The sequence below is a fragment of the Cetorhinus maximus genome, chromosome 6, assembly GCF_964194155.1.
Source record: "Cetorhinus maximus chromosome 6, sCetMax3.hap1.1, whole genome shotgun sequence".
In the NCBI taxonomy this organism is placed as follows: domain Eukaryota; kingdom Metazoa; phylum Chordata; class Chondrichthyes; order Lamniformes; family Cetorhinidae; genus Cetorhinus; species Cetorhinus maximus.
This window is the reverse complement of record NC_135884.1, coordinates 48688590-48708505: the sequence shown is the minus strand read 5'-3', so window position 1 is coordinate 48708505 and position 19916 is coordinate 48688590. Positions and strand designations below refer to the sequence as shown.

Here is a 19916-nt window from a genome sequence, read left to right as displayed (position 1 = left end):
AGATAGATAGAGATATTGAAGAATTGGTGAAAAGTTGTGAGGTACACCTCAGAGTGAGAAATGATCCAACCAACCTTATATTCCATGGTCAAACACAAGAAAACCATGGGAATGAGTACATGTTGATTTCTTTGAGATGGAAGGGAAAGAGTACTATGTTTTGGTTGATATCTATAACAAGTGGATAAATGTTGGTCTATGCCCAATACCACAATTGCCAAAACTATTGAGGTTTTGAGAAGTTGATTTGCAATTTGAGTTGCCAGAGATGTCTGTGTCAGATAAATGGCCCACAGCTTTCCATCAGAAGAGTTTGAAATATTTGTGTATGAATGGAGTTAAATATACTCTAATGCCACCACATCACCCTGCATTGAATGATGCTGCAGAAAGAAGTGTACAGATTGTGAAGAGGTGGTTGCAGAAATATTTGCTAGGTGAGAAGCTAGGTAGTAATTTCCATCTTTCTCTTCAATACAGGCTGGACAATTTTCTGGATCTCTTACAGAAAAATCTCATAGTCTGCAACACACCTTATGAGTTAATGCTTAAACATGCTGCTTGGACAAGGTTTAGTTTGCTTAAGCCTGTAGTCAGAAGCAAAGCAAGACAAAGTGAATGTGAGTCATGATATACAAGGCATGAAACTTGAGAGAGTTCTGTGCCAGTCAGAAAGCCATGGTGAAAAACCAATGAGGTGATAAGGAGCAGTATGTGTTTGGAGTTGTTGTAAAGAGGCTAGGTTCATTCACATATCTAGTGAAGATTGGAGAGAGTCTTTGTCAGTGTCAGGTAGATCATTTGCTTGAAAGAGGAAATCTGACAAAGGAGAGAACAGGAAAAATTTCCTATCATCCAAATTTCTCCTACAGCCCAAAGTAAAAGTCAGAAGAAAACTGTAAGCTTGCCAGTATTACAGAATCCACCGGTAGAACAAAGTGAGTCAGGGTCTTTGATTAAGACAAATCATCAATGTCACAGTGCCAACCATTAACTGGAGTTGGTATTTAAAGTCAAAGTTCAGGTTTAACATAGTCAGAGATATTGAGAGAGCAGAGTCAAGGTAATGAAAATGGAAGGGAATAGCCAGACAAAAAGAGAAAGAAGCCAGACAGGTAAATTGAAAGTATGTTGGAAGGAAGAAGAAAAAAACGTTGTTCTTTTCATTATTTCTTGTCAAGTGATATTTTTATTACGCACACACTGATGTTAAGGAAAAACAATTTTTACTCTGTATGCAAGTATGCAACCCAACCTAAATTTGCAGGTATTGTTGATGATGGTTTAGTCATATTCTGGAAACTTATATGCATGTACCATTTTACATTTTAATGTATATGTTTTTCAAATGGGGAGGGTGTGTCGTACATTGCAAGAATTAAGCATTTTTTAATATTGCTCTCTCTGCTGTCCTCTCTGTTGGGGGAGTGTAAATAAAGTTGTTCAAAATGGCTGCCTGCAATTGAGCATGTGTTGGTCATAGTGCACTACATAACAGGCAGAGCCTTTTTAACAATAAAGGACAGTCCCCAACAAGGCATGGGGTGAGCTGCAAACAGACGCATCAGAGCATGTGAACACAGTGCACCAGTTGAGAGACCTTGAAGAAGTTCTATAGTTTGACAAACAGCAAAAATACAAGGCAAGGATATTACTGTAAAGTAGCACCGTAAAACATGTATGGAAAATGAAGGAAAATCATAAAATGATATTTAAATAAGCTGACACAGCAAAAATGGCAGACAAATGCAAATTACTTTATACATATCCTGGTACCAAAGACAATGTAGGAAGGAGTGAATGCACTTTGTCCCTATTTAAAAAGCAGGTGACATAGGGGCATAGAGTGGAACATAGGATAGGCCCTCCTACTGTCAGAATGTGAAGTAAGATTAAAAAATGATAGCATTCACAATGAGATAGGTTTCACAACCTCAGGATGTACCAACGCATTCCATAGCTAATGAAGTGTAGTCACTGTTGTTAAATAGAGAAGCACAGCCTATTTATACTCAGCAAGTATACACCCTGCAAACTGCCCCTCCCCCACAAACTGCATTGAAAATAAATGATCTGCTTTGGTGACACTGTTTGAGAAAAAATGTTGATCAGGACAGCAGGGGAACTTCTTTGCACATTTTCACATTGCACCAAGGAACTTTTTAAATACACCTTGGAGACCATACTGAACTCAAAAGATAGCACTAAGATAAAGATACTGTCGATGCTGGAAATCTGAAACAAAAACAAAAATGGTGGAAAAACTCAGCAGTATATATTTCACCACATTTCTACTTCCCTTTCACTCTGAAGAAATCATACGGACTCGAAACGTCAACTCTGTCTTTCTCTCCACAGATGCTGTCAGACCTGCTGAGTTTTTCCAGCATTTTTTGTTTTTGTTTCAAAAGAAAGCACCTCTGGCAATACAACAATTCCTCAGTTTTACATTGAGAGTCTTCAATGTGCAACAAGCAGAAAAAATCACCCATAACTACCCTCTCTTGCATTAAGCACCAGTGCAGATATAAACATTTTGCAACAGTTAAAATGGTGATGTAGCTAAGAAAGCACAAGACACTGGGAAAGAGTTACAGACAGCTATGAAAAATGGATTCAAAGAGCACACAGTTAGCACATTGTTCCTTGCTCAGACAGATCAATCTACTAAAAAGATGCCTTTCAGCAGTACAATTACGAAAAGCATAGGACTAGCTAGCTGACTGTATCACCGTATTGCCCTACACAATCGACTGCATGAATTTCTTCAAAGCTCTGACATTATGGCAGGACAGACTTATAGGAACTGATGCAAGTGCATCAGATTCAGTTGCATAAACAGTTGGTAAGCTTTCAGTATCTCATTCAGTCTGCCAGTTGGCCAAGCAATAACCCACCATGGCTAAGTGCTCAACTAGAAAAAAGAGCTTGCTTCTCTACAGCCTTTTTCATGGACCAGGATTTTTAGGATTTGCCTTCCTGCCATCTGAGGAATCGGCAGGGAACACATCCCTGGTGATACTCCTGCCCTGCAGTCATTTGACACTCCAGCAAGTATTAATTGGCTGGAGGCAGGACTTGCACCTCTCACTCAGGTAGAAGCCCCAGCTCAGAGAACTGCCTGCCAATCTGATTGTCCCACAGCCTAAGTCCTGGGAGTCCAGGACCAGGAAATTTTTATGGGGTTCTCAGGGTAATTTGAACAGAAAATACATTGAACATGTATGTCACATGCCTTCAAATGCTGAATGAAATTAATTTATTTTAATACATCTTGTAGATTTTTCTATAGTTCATTAAAAAGTCAGTTGTTTAAAAGTAACATTGATATAACATACATAGCCTTTAGGTGAAACTAATAAAGCTTGACAGCAGAACTCATTGAAAAAAACTAGTACATATGCATATGACCACAGTGCTTGAGTTCAACTGCTGGTGGTTGTTTGGAATCTGTTACTGCAATTTTACTGACCTCCTCCAGACATGTTGCAAGACCCCCCCTCACCATTGCAAGCACCTGCAGGTCCAGCACTTTATAAGTCTTAGAATTAACCTTTAAGTGTGTCTCTTTCTGTTTCCCTTTCCCAGGAAGTGTGCAGTGACCTGCCTTATTCTTTGCCATGAGTTGCCTATAATATGCAAATCGATGGTACAGTAGTTGTTCCTGTTTAGATATGCCACAGGATTTTTGGCAAGCATGTGAATTGCTACATGCACATCCAATGATGCCCTGCACCCTTGAAGAAGCTATGAATTGCAAAGTTCAGTGTACCCCTAATGCTACTGCTCATGGCGGTCACTTCTGACATGCAATGCAGTTGAGTACCTCAAGATACAGTAGAACAGAAAACTAACTGACAACTATGATAGATGCCTGGAAAGCTCCAATGGCATAATAAATTTAGAAAAGTAGTCATCTTCACTGCCACTAGTAGTACACTAGTGGAACAGGGAACTGATATCATGAGTGACTAGCTCCACAATGCTAGCCTACACCTCATAAAGGGGAGGTGCATTGTGGCCGGAGCAAGTGCTGGCAGTCATGCAGAAATGAGTCTAACCTGGAAAAGAACAAGGGAGAGAGTGGGTTCCAGGGCATTCAGACACTGCACTGGAGGCCTTGCTGGAGGAGATGGAAAGGAGGAGAGATATCCTCAAGGGGCCCTCCAGGCACACACTCAGAAGGCAGTGGGAGCAGGTAACTATGGAGGTCTATGCCAGGAGTCAAGCCACAACGACTGTCGAGCCACAAGAAATTCAATGACCTCACATGAGTGCTTAAGGTCAGTGAATGCATCTCCAAATGCCATATCCTACCAACTGTTCCACTAGCCTCCAACGCTGATGAAATCACCACACCTCCATCACTCACCTACCAACAACTCCTATCAATCCGGAATCATACCTTATATTCATATGCTCCACTGTACCCACAGACTACTAACACTGTTACAAACCTCACATCCACATCTCATATTTTGCGCACGATTCCAACTATTCAATTATGACAGTCACATCATCCAAAAAAATCACATAAAATTCACTGAAACATTTCCTTTCTTGCAGGACAAGGTGGTCCACAACTGCAGGGGAGCAAGAGCTAATTCACCTGCATGTATGAATCCTCATAGAGGAGGTGGTGCTGGCCATTATTGGGACAGCCATTGCTGAGGCAGTGGCCATTAGTGGGGCAGGAATCATTGAAGATAATTGTATCTTCATAACTAATCCTCCTTCTGAGATTCCAACTCCCCAGCTTCCCACAGTTTTCTAATTTACAAGCTGCAGATGGTTTAAGCATACACCTCTTACTCATCCCCATCCACTGCCCCCTACCCACCTGAACCACAATCTTACCCTTGTGCCTTTCTCCTTTCAGCTATCCAAGAATTGTAACCTGATCAAACAGTGAAGAAACAGCAAGAAGACAGTGATGATAAAGATGCACCATCACTTGATTTCACACTCGCAACCAACAACTTAGACACTGACACTACACCTATCTTAGAGGATAAATTAGAGGCAGGATAGGCATGTGGTGGGACACCGGGCATGAGTAGGCTACAGAGATGGCAGTGGAAAAAAATATGCAAGTGCCACCCTGCTGGAGGGCAAGGTCACAAAAGTTCTGCTACAGAGAACTGAGATGTAGACTTCAATGCAACAGACTACAGAAGAGCACTGATGAGTATCAGCAATAAAATGCTTGGTGCAGAGAGGGAAGCCTATGGTCAATATTGAGGAGCAGGGAGGAGTACAGCACCAACTTGATATAGGGCTTGTACAGAGCTTGGAACATTTTATTTTCAATATGGAAGCGATGGCCAATTCAGTTCAGAGTTGTGGATCCAACCATGATGCCATATCTGATGGCTGAAGTTGCCTCTTCCTTTGCACCACAAGCAGAAGCCGTCCAATATCTAGGTGCTGCAACGGGTGCTCACACTGGTGCAAGTTCAGACTGCTTTTTGGAGTTAGGGGACAACTGGCAGACTTGATTACTAGCTGGCTTCAAGACAGAACGCAGAGATGGGAATAAAGGATAGTTATTCAGTGTGGCTGAATGTGAGAAGTGGTGTTCCATCAGTTCTAGGACCACTGCTGTTCACACTAAATTTTCCAAACTTGCAGATGACACCAAATTGGAAGGGATAGTCTGTATTAAGGACTGCAACAAATTATAGGAAGACATTAATAAACTTGCATAATGAGCAAATAATTGACATGTAAAGGTCAACACAGATAAAAGTGAGGGAGTACATTTTGGTAGGAAGAATACAGAGGGTGCATATTACTTGGAAGGTGGAAGTCTAGGTGGTGTAGAGCAACAAAGGAATCTCTCAGTACAAATACACCAATCACTAAAAGTTGCACCACAGGTTAGCAAGGCCACTTTAAAAAAAAAACAAACCGAATACAAGACTTTCATTTCTAGAGGGATAGAATTGAAAAGTAGGGAAGTTATGCTGAACCTTTATTGAACCTTGGTTAGATCACTTAGCCCACACTTAAAGTACTGCATACAGTTCTGGTTGCCATATTGTAAAATGGATATAGAGTACCAGAAATGTATGGGTATACATGTCAGGAAAGGATTGACGAGCTGAGTCTCTTCTCTCTTGAAAAAAGAAGACTGAGGGTTGAACTAATAGATGTCTTTAAATTTCTAAAAAATGTTTTTAAAAGGAAGAGTGGGTTACTGAGAGAATGTTTCCTCTTAAAGAGAAGAGAATAACCAGACGTCATCAGTATTAGAGAGTCACCTAGAAATCCAATAGGGAATTCCACAGAAACTTTTTCACCCAAAGAGTGGTAAGAATGTGGAACTCGCCACCACAAGGAGTGCTTCATACCATGATGGAGCAGCTGCAGCTGAGCATCCTATGCAGAAGCTGCTTGAGGTCATCCTCCAAAGCCACCTGCAGTGCTCTTCACAGAAAATCAGCAGCTTTCCACCGGCCATGCAGGAACCTCTTGAGTAGCGCTGCGTAGAAGAAGTAGGACAAGGCAAACTGGCAAGTTTGATCCAAAATTGGCTCAGAGTTAAGCAAAGGATAAGAGCCTGTTTCCACTGGGGTCCCATAGGGATCAATACTAGGCCCCTTAATTTTTTTGTGGTTTACATCAATGATTTGGAATTGAATGTAGGGAGTATTATTCAGAAGTTTGCGGTCATTACAAAAATTGGCCATGTAGTTGATAATGAAGAAGAAAGCTTAGACTGCAGGATGAATCAATGGATTAGTCAGGTGGCCGAAACAGTGGCAAATGGAATTCAATCTAGAAAGGTTTGAGATAATGTGTTTGGGAAAGACTAACAAAGCAAGGGAATGTACAATGAATGATAAGCTACTGAGAAGCTGTGGAGCACTTGTCCACAGATCCCTGAAGGCAGTTAAGGTAGTCAAGAAGGCATACGGGAAGCTTGTCTTTATTAGCCGAGACATAGAGTATGAGAGCAGGGAGGTTATGCTGGAACTGTGTAAAACACTGGTTAGGCCACAGCTAGCGCATTTGCGTGCAATTTTGGTCTATAGGAAGGATGTGATTGCACTAGAGAGAGTACAGAGGAGATTTACAAGGATGTTGCCTGGACTGGAGAATTTTAGTTATGAGGAAAGATTAAGTAGGCTAGGGTTGTTTTCTTTAGAATAGAGGAGGCTGAGGGGAGACTTAATTGAAGTGAATAAAATTACGAGAAGTCCAGTTAAAGTGAATAGAAAGGCTCTATTCCCCTTGGTTGAAGGGTCCACTACCGGGGGCATGGATTTAGGGTAGGAGGCAGGAGGTTTAGAGGGGATTCAAGGGGGAATCTTTTCACCCAGAGGGTGGGGAGATTTGGAACTCACTGCTTGGAAGAATGGTAGAGGCAGAAACCCTCATCACATTTAAATTATTATGCCATATTTAGATTTAGAACTTAGATATTCACTTGAAGTGGCACAACCTGCAAGGCTGCAGATGAGCTGAAAAGAGGAATTAGGTTGGATGGCTACTTGTCAGCCAGCACTAACACAGTGGCCTGAATGGTCTCCTTCTGTGCTGTAAATTTCTTTGGTTCGATGATTCACAAATACTCATGGAAGACAAGGCACTAAGTGATTAATTAACATTTGTATACAATACAGCATGATTTCATTTAGAAATTTGGACTGAAATGTTTATTTTGTGGTGGTTATTATTTTTGTATTGTAGACAAGTGGGTGTTGTGATGGTCACTGATAGAGGAAAGGTAAACTGTTAGACTGTTGGTGACTAGGAAATTGGGTTTGCAGTTACAGGTATCTCATTTGGATGAGATCTTCAGACAGCCCAGCAGAAAGAGGCTGTCGAGGTTGACTTCTCCTCTCTTTTTCATCTTCCCTTTCCTTCTCCTCCTCCTGTACCTCCTCCATGCCCCTGCTCCTCAAGTGTGCATCATAGAGCTGGTAGCACAGGCTGTTCCCTCATGGTGAAGAGGCTGTGTAGCATACAGTAGCCATCACACCCATACCAATTCCTCCAAATACTGCAGGCTTTCTCCAGAGTCATCCAGACAGCAGAAGCATTGTTTCAGCCGATTTCATGTAGCTTCATGGCTTTCATTGTATACATGATTCGCAAATGTGTGTAGGTTGCTCACTGGAGTCATTCAGCCATGTCATTAGTGGATAGCTCTCGTCGCCCAGTAGCCACCCTTTTGTTTGCACTGGTGGCTCACACAATGGCACAATACACTGGCACAGAATGAACGAATCATGACTGCTGCCAAATTACTCGGTATTGACCTGTATGATTTACTGCCTATGGCGGGACACCAAATGGACGTCCCTTTCAGTTCCAGAATATCTGATGCCCGCAAAGCAATGTGTATGCAATTAATGGCACCCTACACCAGGGGAAGCTTGCAATCTTGGTGAAGCTCATGCTCACTCTGCCTGCTTCTCTCCGAAAATAGAGGATGAAAAGTAGCTAGCTGTCATTGAATAGAAAGCCTCAGTGACTTTCCTTATGCAACAGCAGATAGCAAACTGCGAGATATTGCAAGTACCTCCAGCTGCAGCCTGGAAGGAGCCTGATGCATATAAGTTCATCACAACAGTCACCTTCACAGCCACTGACGGTACTGCCCTTGCCCTGCCCTGAGTTTACAGTTGTGGCTGCAGTAGGTGGCAGATTTTGATGAAGGTGTCCTTACTAAAAAGCAGTTGCTCCCTGGGCAGATATAACCGCCTGCTGAAAGCCCTTCTCTCCCTCCCCCTCTTCCTTTCACTAACTGCGGCTTGCCCTGCTCTGGGTGGCTTCTGCTCATTCTCCCAGTCATGCTGAATTCCAAGGAGAATGGTTACTCCTGCATCGATGTCTGGGAACATTTGGTTTGTTCAAAAGCCTTAAAGTCAGCACCTGCCAGACCACTCCCTGTAGACCTTTGCAACTTTAAACAAATGTACATAAAATCCAATACTTGTACAGTTGAAACAATGGCTAAAACAAAATCAACCAGGAACTAATCCATGAGTAGTTGGTGATCCCTTTAAATTGTGCTGGTGGAATTTCATTTCAGTTGCTGAACGTATGTTGAGCTGTGCAAAGTTAAAGGGGGGAGTGTTGGCTGGAGCGTGACCTCCAAAATGGCACCACTGGCTTCAAATCGCCATTGCACACTGACTGATGTCATGACCTTCCTTCTCTGCATACTTCCAGTGGATATTCACGTATGTGCCTGAGCTGACATCCTCAGCAATAAGGCATCAAGCACGATTCATCGCACAAATGTGTGCACATGATGCAGTCACCATTTTGAAGCTGTAAGTGCACTCATAACACCGAGAAAACATATGCAAATGATCCCAATTTCTCATCCAGTAGTTTGTCCAAATTTTGCGAGCTGCATAAATAACCATCACTAATGTTGTAAATTAGCTCCAAAATACCCCTTGATTTAGGGAGAACTCATTGGCTAAGTGTTTTTCATGTTCATTAATGAGATGTGAACAGTGCTGGCATGAGCAGCATTTGTTGCCTGGTGAACCACCAATCCATCTGGTGTAGTTGCATCCACAGTGCTGTTAGGAAGGGAGTTCCAGGACTTTGATCCAGTGACGTTGAAGGAATGATGATATATTTCCAAGTCAGTATGGCATGTGGCTTGAAGTGGGACTTGCAGGTGCTGGTGTTCCAATGCGCCTGCTGTCCTTGCCCTTATAGGTGATAGTGGTCACAGGTTTGGAAGGTGCTGTCGAAGGGAAAACTCTATCGCCTCAACATAAATAAATAAGTGTCTGAAGGCACAATGCAGTTGTAAGATTTTTTCCACGCTATTATAATGGAGACGTTAACCCATTTATTTTAAATGCCTTAAGATTACTGCATGTAGTATTGGTGTACAAATACATTTAGCATATAGGCCTAAGGAGTCTTAATCGTTCTGAAAATTAATCCAAAAGTGTCAGAGAATATATCCTATTCAGTTGAATCAGTTTTTAAAGCTCATTTTCATTGTGTGCTTCATAGGCTTCAATGACTGAGAATAACATACCTCTATACACTACTGCTTCCATTGGAAATCCCACTGTAGCCACCATGGTGGGTGCTATTCATGAGGAGCTAAATGGTGCAGTGGAGCATTCAAATAGCAATGAGAGTGACAGCAGTCCAGGACGTTCCCCACTGCAAACAATGTGAGTACTAAAGCATTGCTTCCTGCTTTCCCCTTTGCCTGAATTGTTTTTTTTCAATAATCTCTAGGATGGTCAGGATTTTGGTATGTCTTGGCTTTGTTGTAACAAACTGATGAACTGTTTGTTTGGAACCATGCTCTCCCTGTGTTCATGTACTACCCTTTATCCATTTTTGCACAACAGCATTTCAAGATTTTAAATGTTCAAGCCTTCATTTTATCCTTCAGAGTTTTGTTGACATTTGTGCAAAGGTTTTTAGTGGACACCTATCCTTAGTACTTAAGCGGTGCCTGTGGTAAGGCATCTAGGCATTGCTGTCTATATCACTGACTCAGCATCTGTTTCTCTCTCCACAGATGTTGCCAGATCTGCTGAGTATTTCCAGCATTTTCTGTTTTGACTCCGCATCTGACTGGGAGTATATAGGTCTGCGCAGTTGAGCCAAAATCAGATGTTTATTTCCAATTTTTTTTCCATTCCCTGCTGAAGTTGCCTCGCGAATACTGCCTCAGCTACCTCACCCAAGTAACTCATTCCACATGTGGATCTCAATGCAGAGGGCATCATAGTCCAACCCAGCCATGTCCATACACACATGCGCTTTTCAGCAGAGATCACAAGGTAGTAATTAGGATTGGGAATCTGAGCTTAATTTTTTTCTGTACTCCAGAGTACTGAGGTCAATTTTAACACTACAAAGGCTGCCGTGGTTTAAATCATTGAATTGAGCCAAGATCACCTGATCAGTATGGGTCACTGCCTATACCAGGCCATTGAAGAATTCAAACTGCATTTATTGCTAAAGGCCACTCACTAAAATCTGTCAACCTGTAGTGGTAAATCCAAGTTAAATAATATGGAAGATGCACCCTCAAAAACTTAAATAACATGTGCTTAAGTGCTTACCAGAATTACTTTTTCCCAAGCTGTGAGCTTAGTGTTTGTCATTTTATTTGCACCAGAGATTTAAAAAAATACCTTTTTAATTACTTAAAAATACTGATCTCTGGTGACCATAATTTCTTTGACATCTTCACTATTATTTCAGATCTAAGTGTATGCCATTACTCAGGATCCTCATATTTTGTTCTATTAGGCCCAGCCTGTGATGCTCTTTTTTAAAAAAAGCACTCTCCTAGATTTTCTCTCACCCAGGATGCCAAAGTCATTTTTTATTGTTATTTTTGGCAGGTCTCTTTAATATATATTTTTTGTATAATATATTGTTTTAAATCTGCAAGACCCTTCAAACAGAAGTTAATTATTTTGTCAACTTTATAGATTCCCAGCATGGCTGACTGTATCTGTCTTTGAAACACTGCAGGTCCAATCATTGTTTTCAGCCAGTGAAGTTAATTTCATTTTTCTGGCAGGGGACTCATCAAGTCAGAACCATGGACACTTTAAAATTAGATCGGTCCCAAATAATTGGGAACAATTATTAAGTCTGGATGGTCCAGCTCCGACTAATGTGAATATGTCCTATATCATAGGTCCTAACCTGGCAGAGCACAGGTTTATTTTTCAATTGATGAGCATTTGCATTTACCGATATGTTCCATGGATGCTTACCAAGGGAACCTCTACAGAGTTTAAATCATATATCCAAGTACTTACTATTTTATGGCTGCTAACAATTAAAAATAGGTTTAAAAAGAAAGATGCTCTGCAAGCATCTTTCTGAGTGCACCACTTAAAATCTAGGAACATTTTAAATATAATTTGCACATTTCTTTAGGTTTTTAATTTCTAGGTCCTATTTCTGAGATTAGTAGGATGGATAGGAAATCTTGCCCCCAACCTCTGCTGATGTGCCAGACGAATGGCCACTAGAAAGTGTATTAATGCAGCTTGGCTGATAATTGTTCCTTGCCATTTGTTAGGAAGGCCTTGACCTTCTTTCACCAACTCCCCTGACAACGCAACTGAGATCAGGAAGCTAGTATGTGGGGAACTTCCAAGTACAAAACCATATCCTACCACACCCTTGGCACAGCTTGTTGGGTGTTCTAAAACTGCACCGCCCAATACAAATGCTCTGAAAGAAAAAAACACCTGTTTGTAGCAACAAACCTAACATGTTTTAGTGCTGAGGTTGATATTTGTAAATGTTGTCAGGAAAGTTTTATTTTCTACAAATGACAAAATGATTATTTTTATTATTTCCCTACTGCAACTGTAATAACTAATGATTATGCAAGAAATAGTGTATGACATTCAATGTCTTAGAAGGGAATTTGATTAGAAGCCAACCATCGGGCATGAGATTTGTGCTAGATGTTTATTGTGGCGAGAACCACCAAGGAACACCTGTTGTATTTTTAATTTTGTTTCTCAAGTGATATGAATATGACTTTGCCTGTGCTGCTGGCAGTCAAAATACTACCATTGCCTGTGATATTTGCATTGCAACATTACCTACCATTGTTAGAAGTCAGGTCAGATCGCTAACCTTGGCTATTGGTGCTATGATCACATTCATTGCCGAGCATTACTGACTTTACTAGACATCATAATCCTGTGTTATTGCAGCCATGGCAGAACAATAAATGGATCTGTCAGTAAATACGAGCAAACGTTTTTTTCTTTATTAATCTCCTTCCTAATACTGCTTGTAGGTGATCTCGGGATCAAACCAAGTTGGGAAAAGCTCAGATTATTTCAAGCTGCACTCTAGTATTCTTTGAAAGGTGTCATGCTTCTAGCAGTGGTTACGTAAACAAAATGTGTTGAACTTGACAGAAGATGAACAACTGTCGTGTTAGCACGTGCCACTCTGTAATGAGCACTTTATGTAGCAGCGTATGTACGTTCCAGAGCTACAACTCCTGTGATCTTTTTGAGAAATAACCATTCAAACAAGGTTGAGTACACAAGTTCAAAAGTAGGATGATTAGATCCAAAGTGGCCGACAGCAAAGCTTTTCTTTTTTAATATAACTTGGTTAGAGTACAATCCTTTGTATCATTCTGCATGGCAAATGATGCTGATAACAAAATGAGCACTCAAAGGTGTTGAATAATTTTGCCTTTAGCCACTGTACACCTAAAAGTTGTAATAAATTCTGCAGAATAAAACCGCTCATTCACTTGCTTACATTATAAGCTTAAAATAATATGCTGCAGACAGCATCATTGCCAGACATTAATGGTGGCTCATATGAAAGGCTACATGATTTATAGATCACTCTTAAAATATCAAAAGGAAAATTAATAGGAGCATTATAGTACCAGACGGCAGTATAATGAGCGCATATATAACAGTATGAAGTAATGGGAGATTGCTGTCCATGCTAAGTATGGATGGTGTTGAGGGCAGAATGCTGGAACAGGAAGGGTAAGGCAGGATGGGTGGGTGTGCAGTCCCTCTGGATGTTCAGTATTTATGGGGATTATTGAGCAAATTCCCCAAGCTGACTCTGGAAAAAATGCATCTTAATGTAATCTTTAAAACTGCCAGTATAAGAGGAAGTTTCCATGTATATGAGATTAGATTTTTTTGATTAATTGGTGTGGTTTGTTACATCTTGTGCATCTGTTTTACATCCTACAATTTGAATCCTGTGCAGAAATTAATCCAACAACTACATTCAAATTTAAAATTAGTCTTTAATGATATCCTTGATGCAATAAAGTTGAGTGATGGCGTCCAGTGTACAAGCTTAGCTTTCCATGTGGAATTGTTGTATATTCTGCAACTTGTTATTAGGCATTAGGCGTTGGTTAGCATTTTGCAGAAGCACATGCTTTTTAAACTGTGTATGTCTTGTTTACTGTGTCACATCTGGTATGTTGTGCAAGAACGGTAGCTTAGATAAAATCAACATTGCTTTGTACCTAATGTGAAAAATACACAGGTGAAGTGTGTGAAGAATTTGAACACAGCAATAGTTATGTCAAACCACTTGCTGGTGTTGCAGCACCCTTTAAAACCCCTCACATGCTTGTTAAAAGCTTTGCATCCTTCTTCAAACACATCAGTAACAAAGTAAGTATTGTCAATCGAGACATTTTCTCATTGTGGCTACAAACCACTGAAGCTTTTGTTTTGTTTGAAATGCTGGAAAGTACACATGCAGTAGAATAATTACTGCTCCAGGATAGCACTTTCATCCTGACATGCTCCGAAGTTTGTTACAAAGCAAACAAGCACACACTGTGCAATGGTGAAGCACAATATACCCCAAAACAGAGTGTTTCATTGAAAGTCAATCCTTTAGACTAAAGAAATAAATGATTATTATGCAGTAGATAAGAATTCAAAATATAGCCTGGGAGTGGGTATTATTACAGAAACGTAGGAACAACAAGGTCTGTGGGTGGTGGAAGTCAGTCAACAAGGGGTGGGGGTGAGGGTAAGGGAGACCAAGTCAAATATACTGCTGTTTTTTCTAAACAAAAAATGAATGCTTTTAACAAGTGAATTGTTTTGAAAGCAGTAAGGGCGTTCTCTGCTTTTCCACTTTACTTCCTGTTTCAGTGCATGATAGTTAAGCAAAAGAAACAAAATTATTTGAACACACTGTCTTTTTTTAATTCTGGTCACTCAGGAAGGCACTGTTTGCTCACTGGCATGTTTACATGAGCTTCCTGACAAAGCCACCCCAAAATCTATTTGTGTTTCTGACTAGATTGTTGTAAATGTGATTTACACAGGACATTTTTCAAGTGTTATCACTGTGGTTTCATAAAATCAACCCACATTCCCCCCCACCCCCCTGCCATGGGTTATTCATGTGCTATTCAGTAATGAGAATTTGGCAGATCTCATCTCCTTAGTGCATCCCTTGCCCAGTCCAAGGGCTGGGATCATGTTCTGCCTTGTTTACAACTGACAGCATTATTATTCTCGTTAGGAATGCAGTTTCTTATCACACTGTTATGTTTAGCAGGCTTTTTCCCCTCAGCCTGTGTTTCCTGGCAGTGCTTTTCTTCCATTATTGACAGTTTGTAAAAATATGCATTAATTTGGAGTTTAAAACATGTATCATGGTGTCTAGTTGCTGTGTTTGGTTGAAGTTGATTAATGATAGAACCTCACTCAGGGTCACCCTCTAGAGAGAAGGCTCACAGGTTCTGCATGTTAACTAGAGCAGCAGTACTCACAGTGTTCAGTGATCAGCCTCCACAAGGTGCTTGATAAACAGCTGCTATGTTGTACTTCATTTAATTTATGTTTTCTGAATGTTGTGAATCTATTGTTTTATTAGATTAAAATATCATTTTAGTTAAGTACAATTATTTTTGTTTATAAATTTGACAATAGTTTCTTGGGCTCTTACTTTCATCCAACCATTTTTTTAAATGTTGCTGTGATAATTACTTTCCTATTCAGTTATAAGCTGCCTAAAATACATGTCCCTTTGTTGCTATATAACTGTAAAATGATTTTGTTGTAGGTACCCTATCCATGTCAAAGAGGAGCCAGTGGACCCAGAAGAGATGGAAGGTCCCCTGTCTTTAGTGACAACAGCAAATCATAGTCCAGAGCTGGACAATGACAGAGAATTTGAAGAGGACCCAGGGAATGAAGACATGGAATGAGCATGTTTCCCATTTTTCCTGAGATGAAGATTAAAATAAAAGAGAGCTTGTCAGACTTACCTGTGAAATCTCTCCATAATGTGGAAGTTTGGAGGAATTTTCAGCCCCTTTTTGACAAAGTAATGAAATGTTTTAAATGACTTTTAGTGCCATTAAGAATCCCATTGGGGAATGTTTCTGATTTTTTTCTACTTTTTGTTGGAAAAATGGAATTTGTATTCTACATACATTGGATGGACTTGTTTGGTACTTGGGATTTTCCTCTCCTGAAGTCAACATCAGTGTTGAAAGTTACTGAACTGTACAGTCATACACAAAGACTTTGCAGCAGATTTTGGACTGCAGTCCTGCCAAGTTGGACTCATGGGTCTGATCAAAACTGTTCATAGTTCAAACTGCAGGTAGAGCTCTTCCCAGAACTCGCATATTCAAACGGAAGACTGAGGCTAAAACTGATTTGCACAGTACTGGAAGTGGATTATTAAAATATCACTGCCTTTAATCCACGTTTGTTTCCATGGGGCAGGGGAGAAGGGAAATAATTTGTGAAAAATAATTAGACGAAATTTTATTGTATCACTGTTTGCTTCTGCTGCACTCAAGCAGTTTTATAATTGTAGGCCGCAGGCCTCTGGAGGACCTCATTAAGCTCTATGTTCAGCAGTAGTGGTTGAATGTTAAGATTTTTTTTAACCAATGGGACAAATGCCTGACATCAATTTGTAACACACACAGTAGTTTTTCTGTCATTCATTCCCCTTAACTTCATTGAGATATTTTTTAAAAAAAAAACAACAATTAAACCTCAGATCAGTTTTTATTCTGTGTACAGTTTAACAATACTGCATTATTTCATTTGCTTTCAGTCAGCAATCAGCAGACCCAACTTTTAGTATCAACTGGCGGAATCAATGTTCCACGACTCCAGAGAAAGGTTCACTTTTAGAAAGGCTGCAGTAATGAAACAAGGGGACAGAATGACAGAAAAAAAATTGACAATTAGTAACTAGCCCTTGTCTCCTGCATAGCATCATAGAATTATTCCTGTTGTTCAGGTTCAGCAAGTAGTAAGGAGACACAGGAGTTGAGTCAAAGAAAGTAGAACATGAAAAGTTTTGTCTGTACAAATAATAATTCACACGACAGTTAAGCTTTTCAGTTAAGTTTATGTCCAGTGCTGTGTTAAGTAGTTCTGTAGGTAGAGATTTGTTATTTCTGTAAACTTAGAAAACTTCACAATAGATGACAAAATAGAAAGCTATGTCACTAGAGCTTATCTTGCAAGCTTATAGTGACCCTGAAGCAAACTTTACGTACAGAAAGTAATTCTGTTAATATAGGTCATTGAATTCTTTTCCAAAACACTCAGCATCTTTCCTGTTTCAAGGCTGCGACTTGGTCACTTTTCTGTCACCACCACATCCCCCCCCCCCCCCACCCCCCAAATGTATTTATTTAGGACTATATAGGTTGGCAGTTGAAGAAGCTTTCAGAGCTTTATTTATTTTTACTTTTTTTTTAATCAGATTTTTCTGAGATTACCAAAGATGATCTAAAAGGTAAATTATATGTTCTCTGTTTGATGCTTTATCTGATGAAGCCAAATATCCTCTTATTGTTGATCAAAGGAGGTACCAGAATCGAGAGGGGGAAATGGCTAAAAATGGACTGATGCACAGACAGTAACCTGTGATGTTAAAGTCTCCTTTTAACAGCGTCTGCAACAGGCCAGGTGGATGTTTGAACCAAAGGTATTGTCTCTGAAAATTCAGCTTTCTCTTTCCTATAATGACCAAGTTTGCTCACTGTAGGAAGATGTAATTGGTGACCAAACCAGGGAACTATATCGCTGAGGCCAGAACAAAAGGGAGCATTCCATCAACGGAAGGTGAATGTAGAACCTTTCTGTGCAGATAAGAGTGACACAAAAAGGTGAAGATGCAAGATTCAAGTGGTAATACAGAGAGAAAAGGAATAGCTTCCATGATGGAACTGGACCACATAATAGTGTTTTAGGATAATGCTCGTTAGGGAGGCTGTATTTGAAAGATAGTGTGCCACTTTTGTTTGGAGACCAATATGTTTTGTGCCAAGATTACTTATTTTTGGTTTGCTTTGGCACACATCTTCAAATTTGTTTAGTTTTTGTTCCAGCATTCTTCATACAAAAGCACTCATAAGCTTGGTACAAGAGACATTACAGCAGATTTTTTTAAGCTTAATCCAACTTTCTGTTAAATGGACAGTCTGTGGTCTTTTGAAATATATATTTGTAATGGCATTCCAGGCAGCTTCATGAGGATGTGCAGGCAGTAGCTAAATGGGATCATGAGAAGAGATCCCATACTTTCAAACTGAGTGGCCTGTTGGTTAACTCTGTATTTGAGGGAATAAGAAGATGGTTAGATTAGTACATTCTCAGCATGTGTAGCTAGACATGACTAAAGTTAACAGCATGAGAAACTGTTAGTACGCATACCTCAGTTCAAACTTTTAGGGAATGATAAATAAAACATTTCACTCAGTTGCACTTAGTTGTATGTCTTGCATGTTTAGTCTAAAGACTAGCAAAATTAGAGCTTGCATATCTAGCAGGTGCCACAGCCTTTCAGCAGAATCAACTCTGAACCTCAGGCTCTTTATGTACAGGATTTCAATGATTGAACGTTGTCACCATATCCGTTTGGATATACAGTTGCTTCTAAAGGGTGGGGGTTTGTTACATTGTACATAAATATCCCAATGTGTCGGTGCAAGCCTTTGTCTTTTCTGTTTCTTTTTAAACACTTCTTTCAAACAAAAACAAAAAAAGTCTGTTAAATCACATTTGCTTTTGTGCAACTGCTTTGTATTGACTATATTAAAAGAAAGCTTTGAAAACTACTGTATGTATTGAAACTGCAAATGTTCTGCACATGTATTTTAATTATTAACCCTTGCTTTAAGAATAACAGAAGTTATTTGCTGACATTTGGGAGAAAATCCCCTTTTTTTTGCTTTAACTGTAGTACAGTTGACAGAATTTTAAGTTACTATTGAACGAAGCATTTTGTACAGTTTTGTTTGTGTTAGGCTGTTTTGATACTTCCCGCTTACAAAGGTCCAACCACTGCCCTCTGCAGCTGTCTTAAAAGTTTGAAGGATTTGGAGAAGACAGTTTAAAAAGTCATTTCTCTTCCTGCTGTCGTGAATACTTAGCATGATGAATTCCAGGGCCAGTTGCAGTGAAGTAATGATTATTAAAACTGGGGAGTGTCAACCTGTTGAATAATTTTTTTAAAAAAAGAACTTTACAAGGTGCCAAGATGTAAAGATAATTTGTTACATGCTTTTTCTCTAAGAAAAGCGTACATTATCATGATCGAAGTACCATGATTCAGGTAACTTCAATGTCAGGAATGAGAGTCACGGCCTTCTATACTGTCAAAAGCCAGTGAATAAAAATCTGATTGATTCTTAAAGGTTGTTTGGAAATGGTACAGAATGAGGACATTGTGTTATCATGGTGCTTTGAACGTTGTTGCTGCCAGTTAAGAGATTATTGTAGAGGCATACAGGAACTCATTCCTTACATCAGTGTAATCCATCATTCCATGTCTGTTGATACAGACAATAAAAAAATTCATTGTGTAGTCAGTACTAATTACTGACATTAGCATTCTCAAATGCAATAAAAATGCTGGTTGTTCACACCGTTTGCCGTGTTGTCATTTTCAGGATGATGTTGATCCCTGCCAAGCCCAAAGTCATCATTTTCCAGTATTGTTCCCATTTTTATCACACATCATATGAAAGTTCCTTCATAACAGATGAAATGGCTAGTTATCAAGCACTATTCTGACACTTTACTGACCCAACCATAAAGATGACCAATACAAGTGCCAGTACTTAAACATTAAATTCTCCCGTAATTAATAATGTCGGTTAAACTGTCTCCTTGTAACAGCAATTTAGGTAACTGCATTTGATCAGCTATAAATTCTAACTGCATTAAAATTCTAGAAATATTAGTAATATGGATTTCTTGATGGAAATTATTGCTGATCACAAGTGGTTTGTTTTAACGACCAATGCACAGGTCATGTTGGCCACAAAACTGAGTACACAGGTCAGGTCTGTACACTTTTAATCTTGTGAAACACGCAATTACAAATAGTTGCATTGATTTGTTAAAAAGCTTTAGGTGACATGAATTGTTTCCAGTTTATCTTAT

At 39.7% G+C, this 19916-nt stretch overlaps 1 protein-coding gene across 15 annotated transcripts in view; it reads left to right on the top strand.

The window, feature by feature from the left end:
- Positions 1–19393, top strand: part of foxp1b (forkhead box P1b) — a 505775-nt gene extending 486382 nt beyond the window's left edge. For all 15 annotated transcript variants that reach the window (XM_078543713.1, XM_078543710.1, XM_078543714.1 and 12 more), the window contains 2 exons: positions 9994–10160; positions 15559–19393. In XM_078543713.1, coding sequence (XP_078399839.1) covers positions 9994–10160; positions 15559–15703 — 312 coding nt within the window. In that variant the 3' untranslated portion in view covers positions 15704–19393. The remainder of the gene's footprint in view (positions 1–9993; positions 10161–15558) is intronic.
- Positions 19394–19916: the final 523 nt, after the last annotated feature.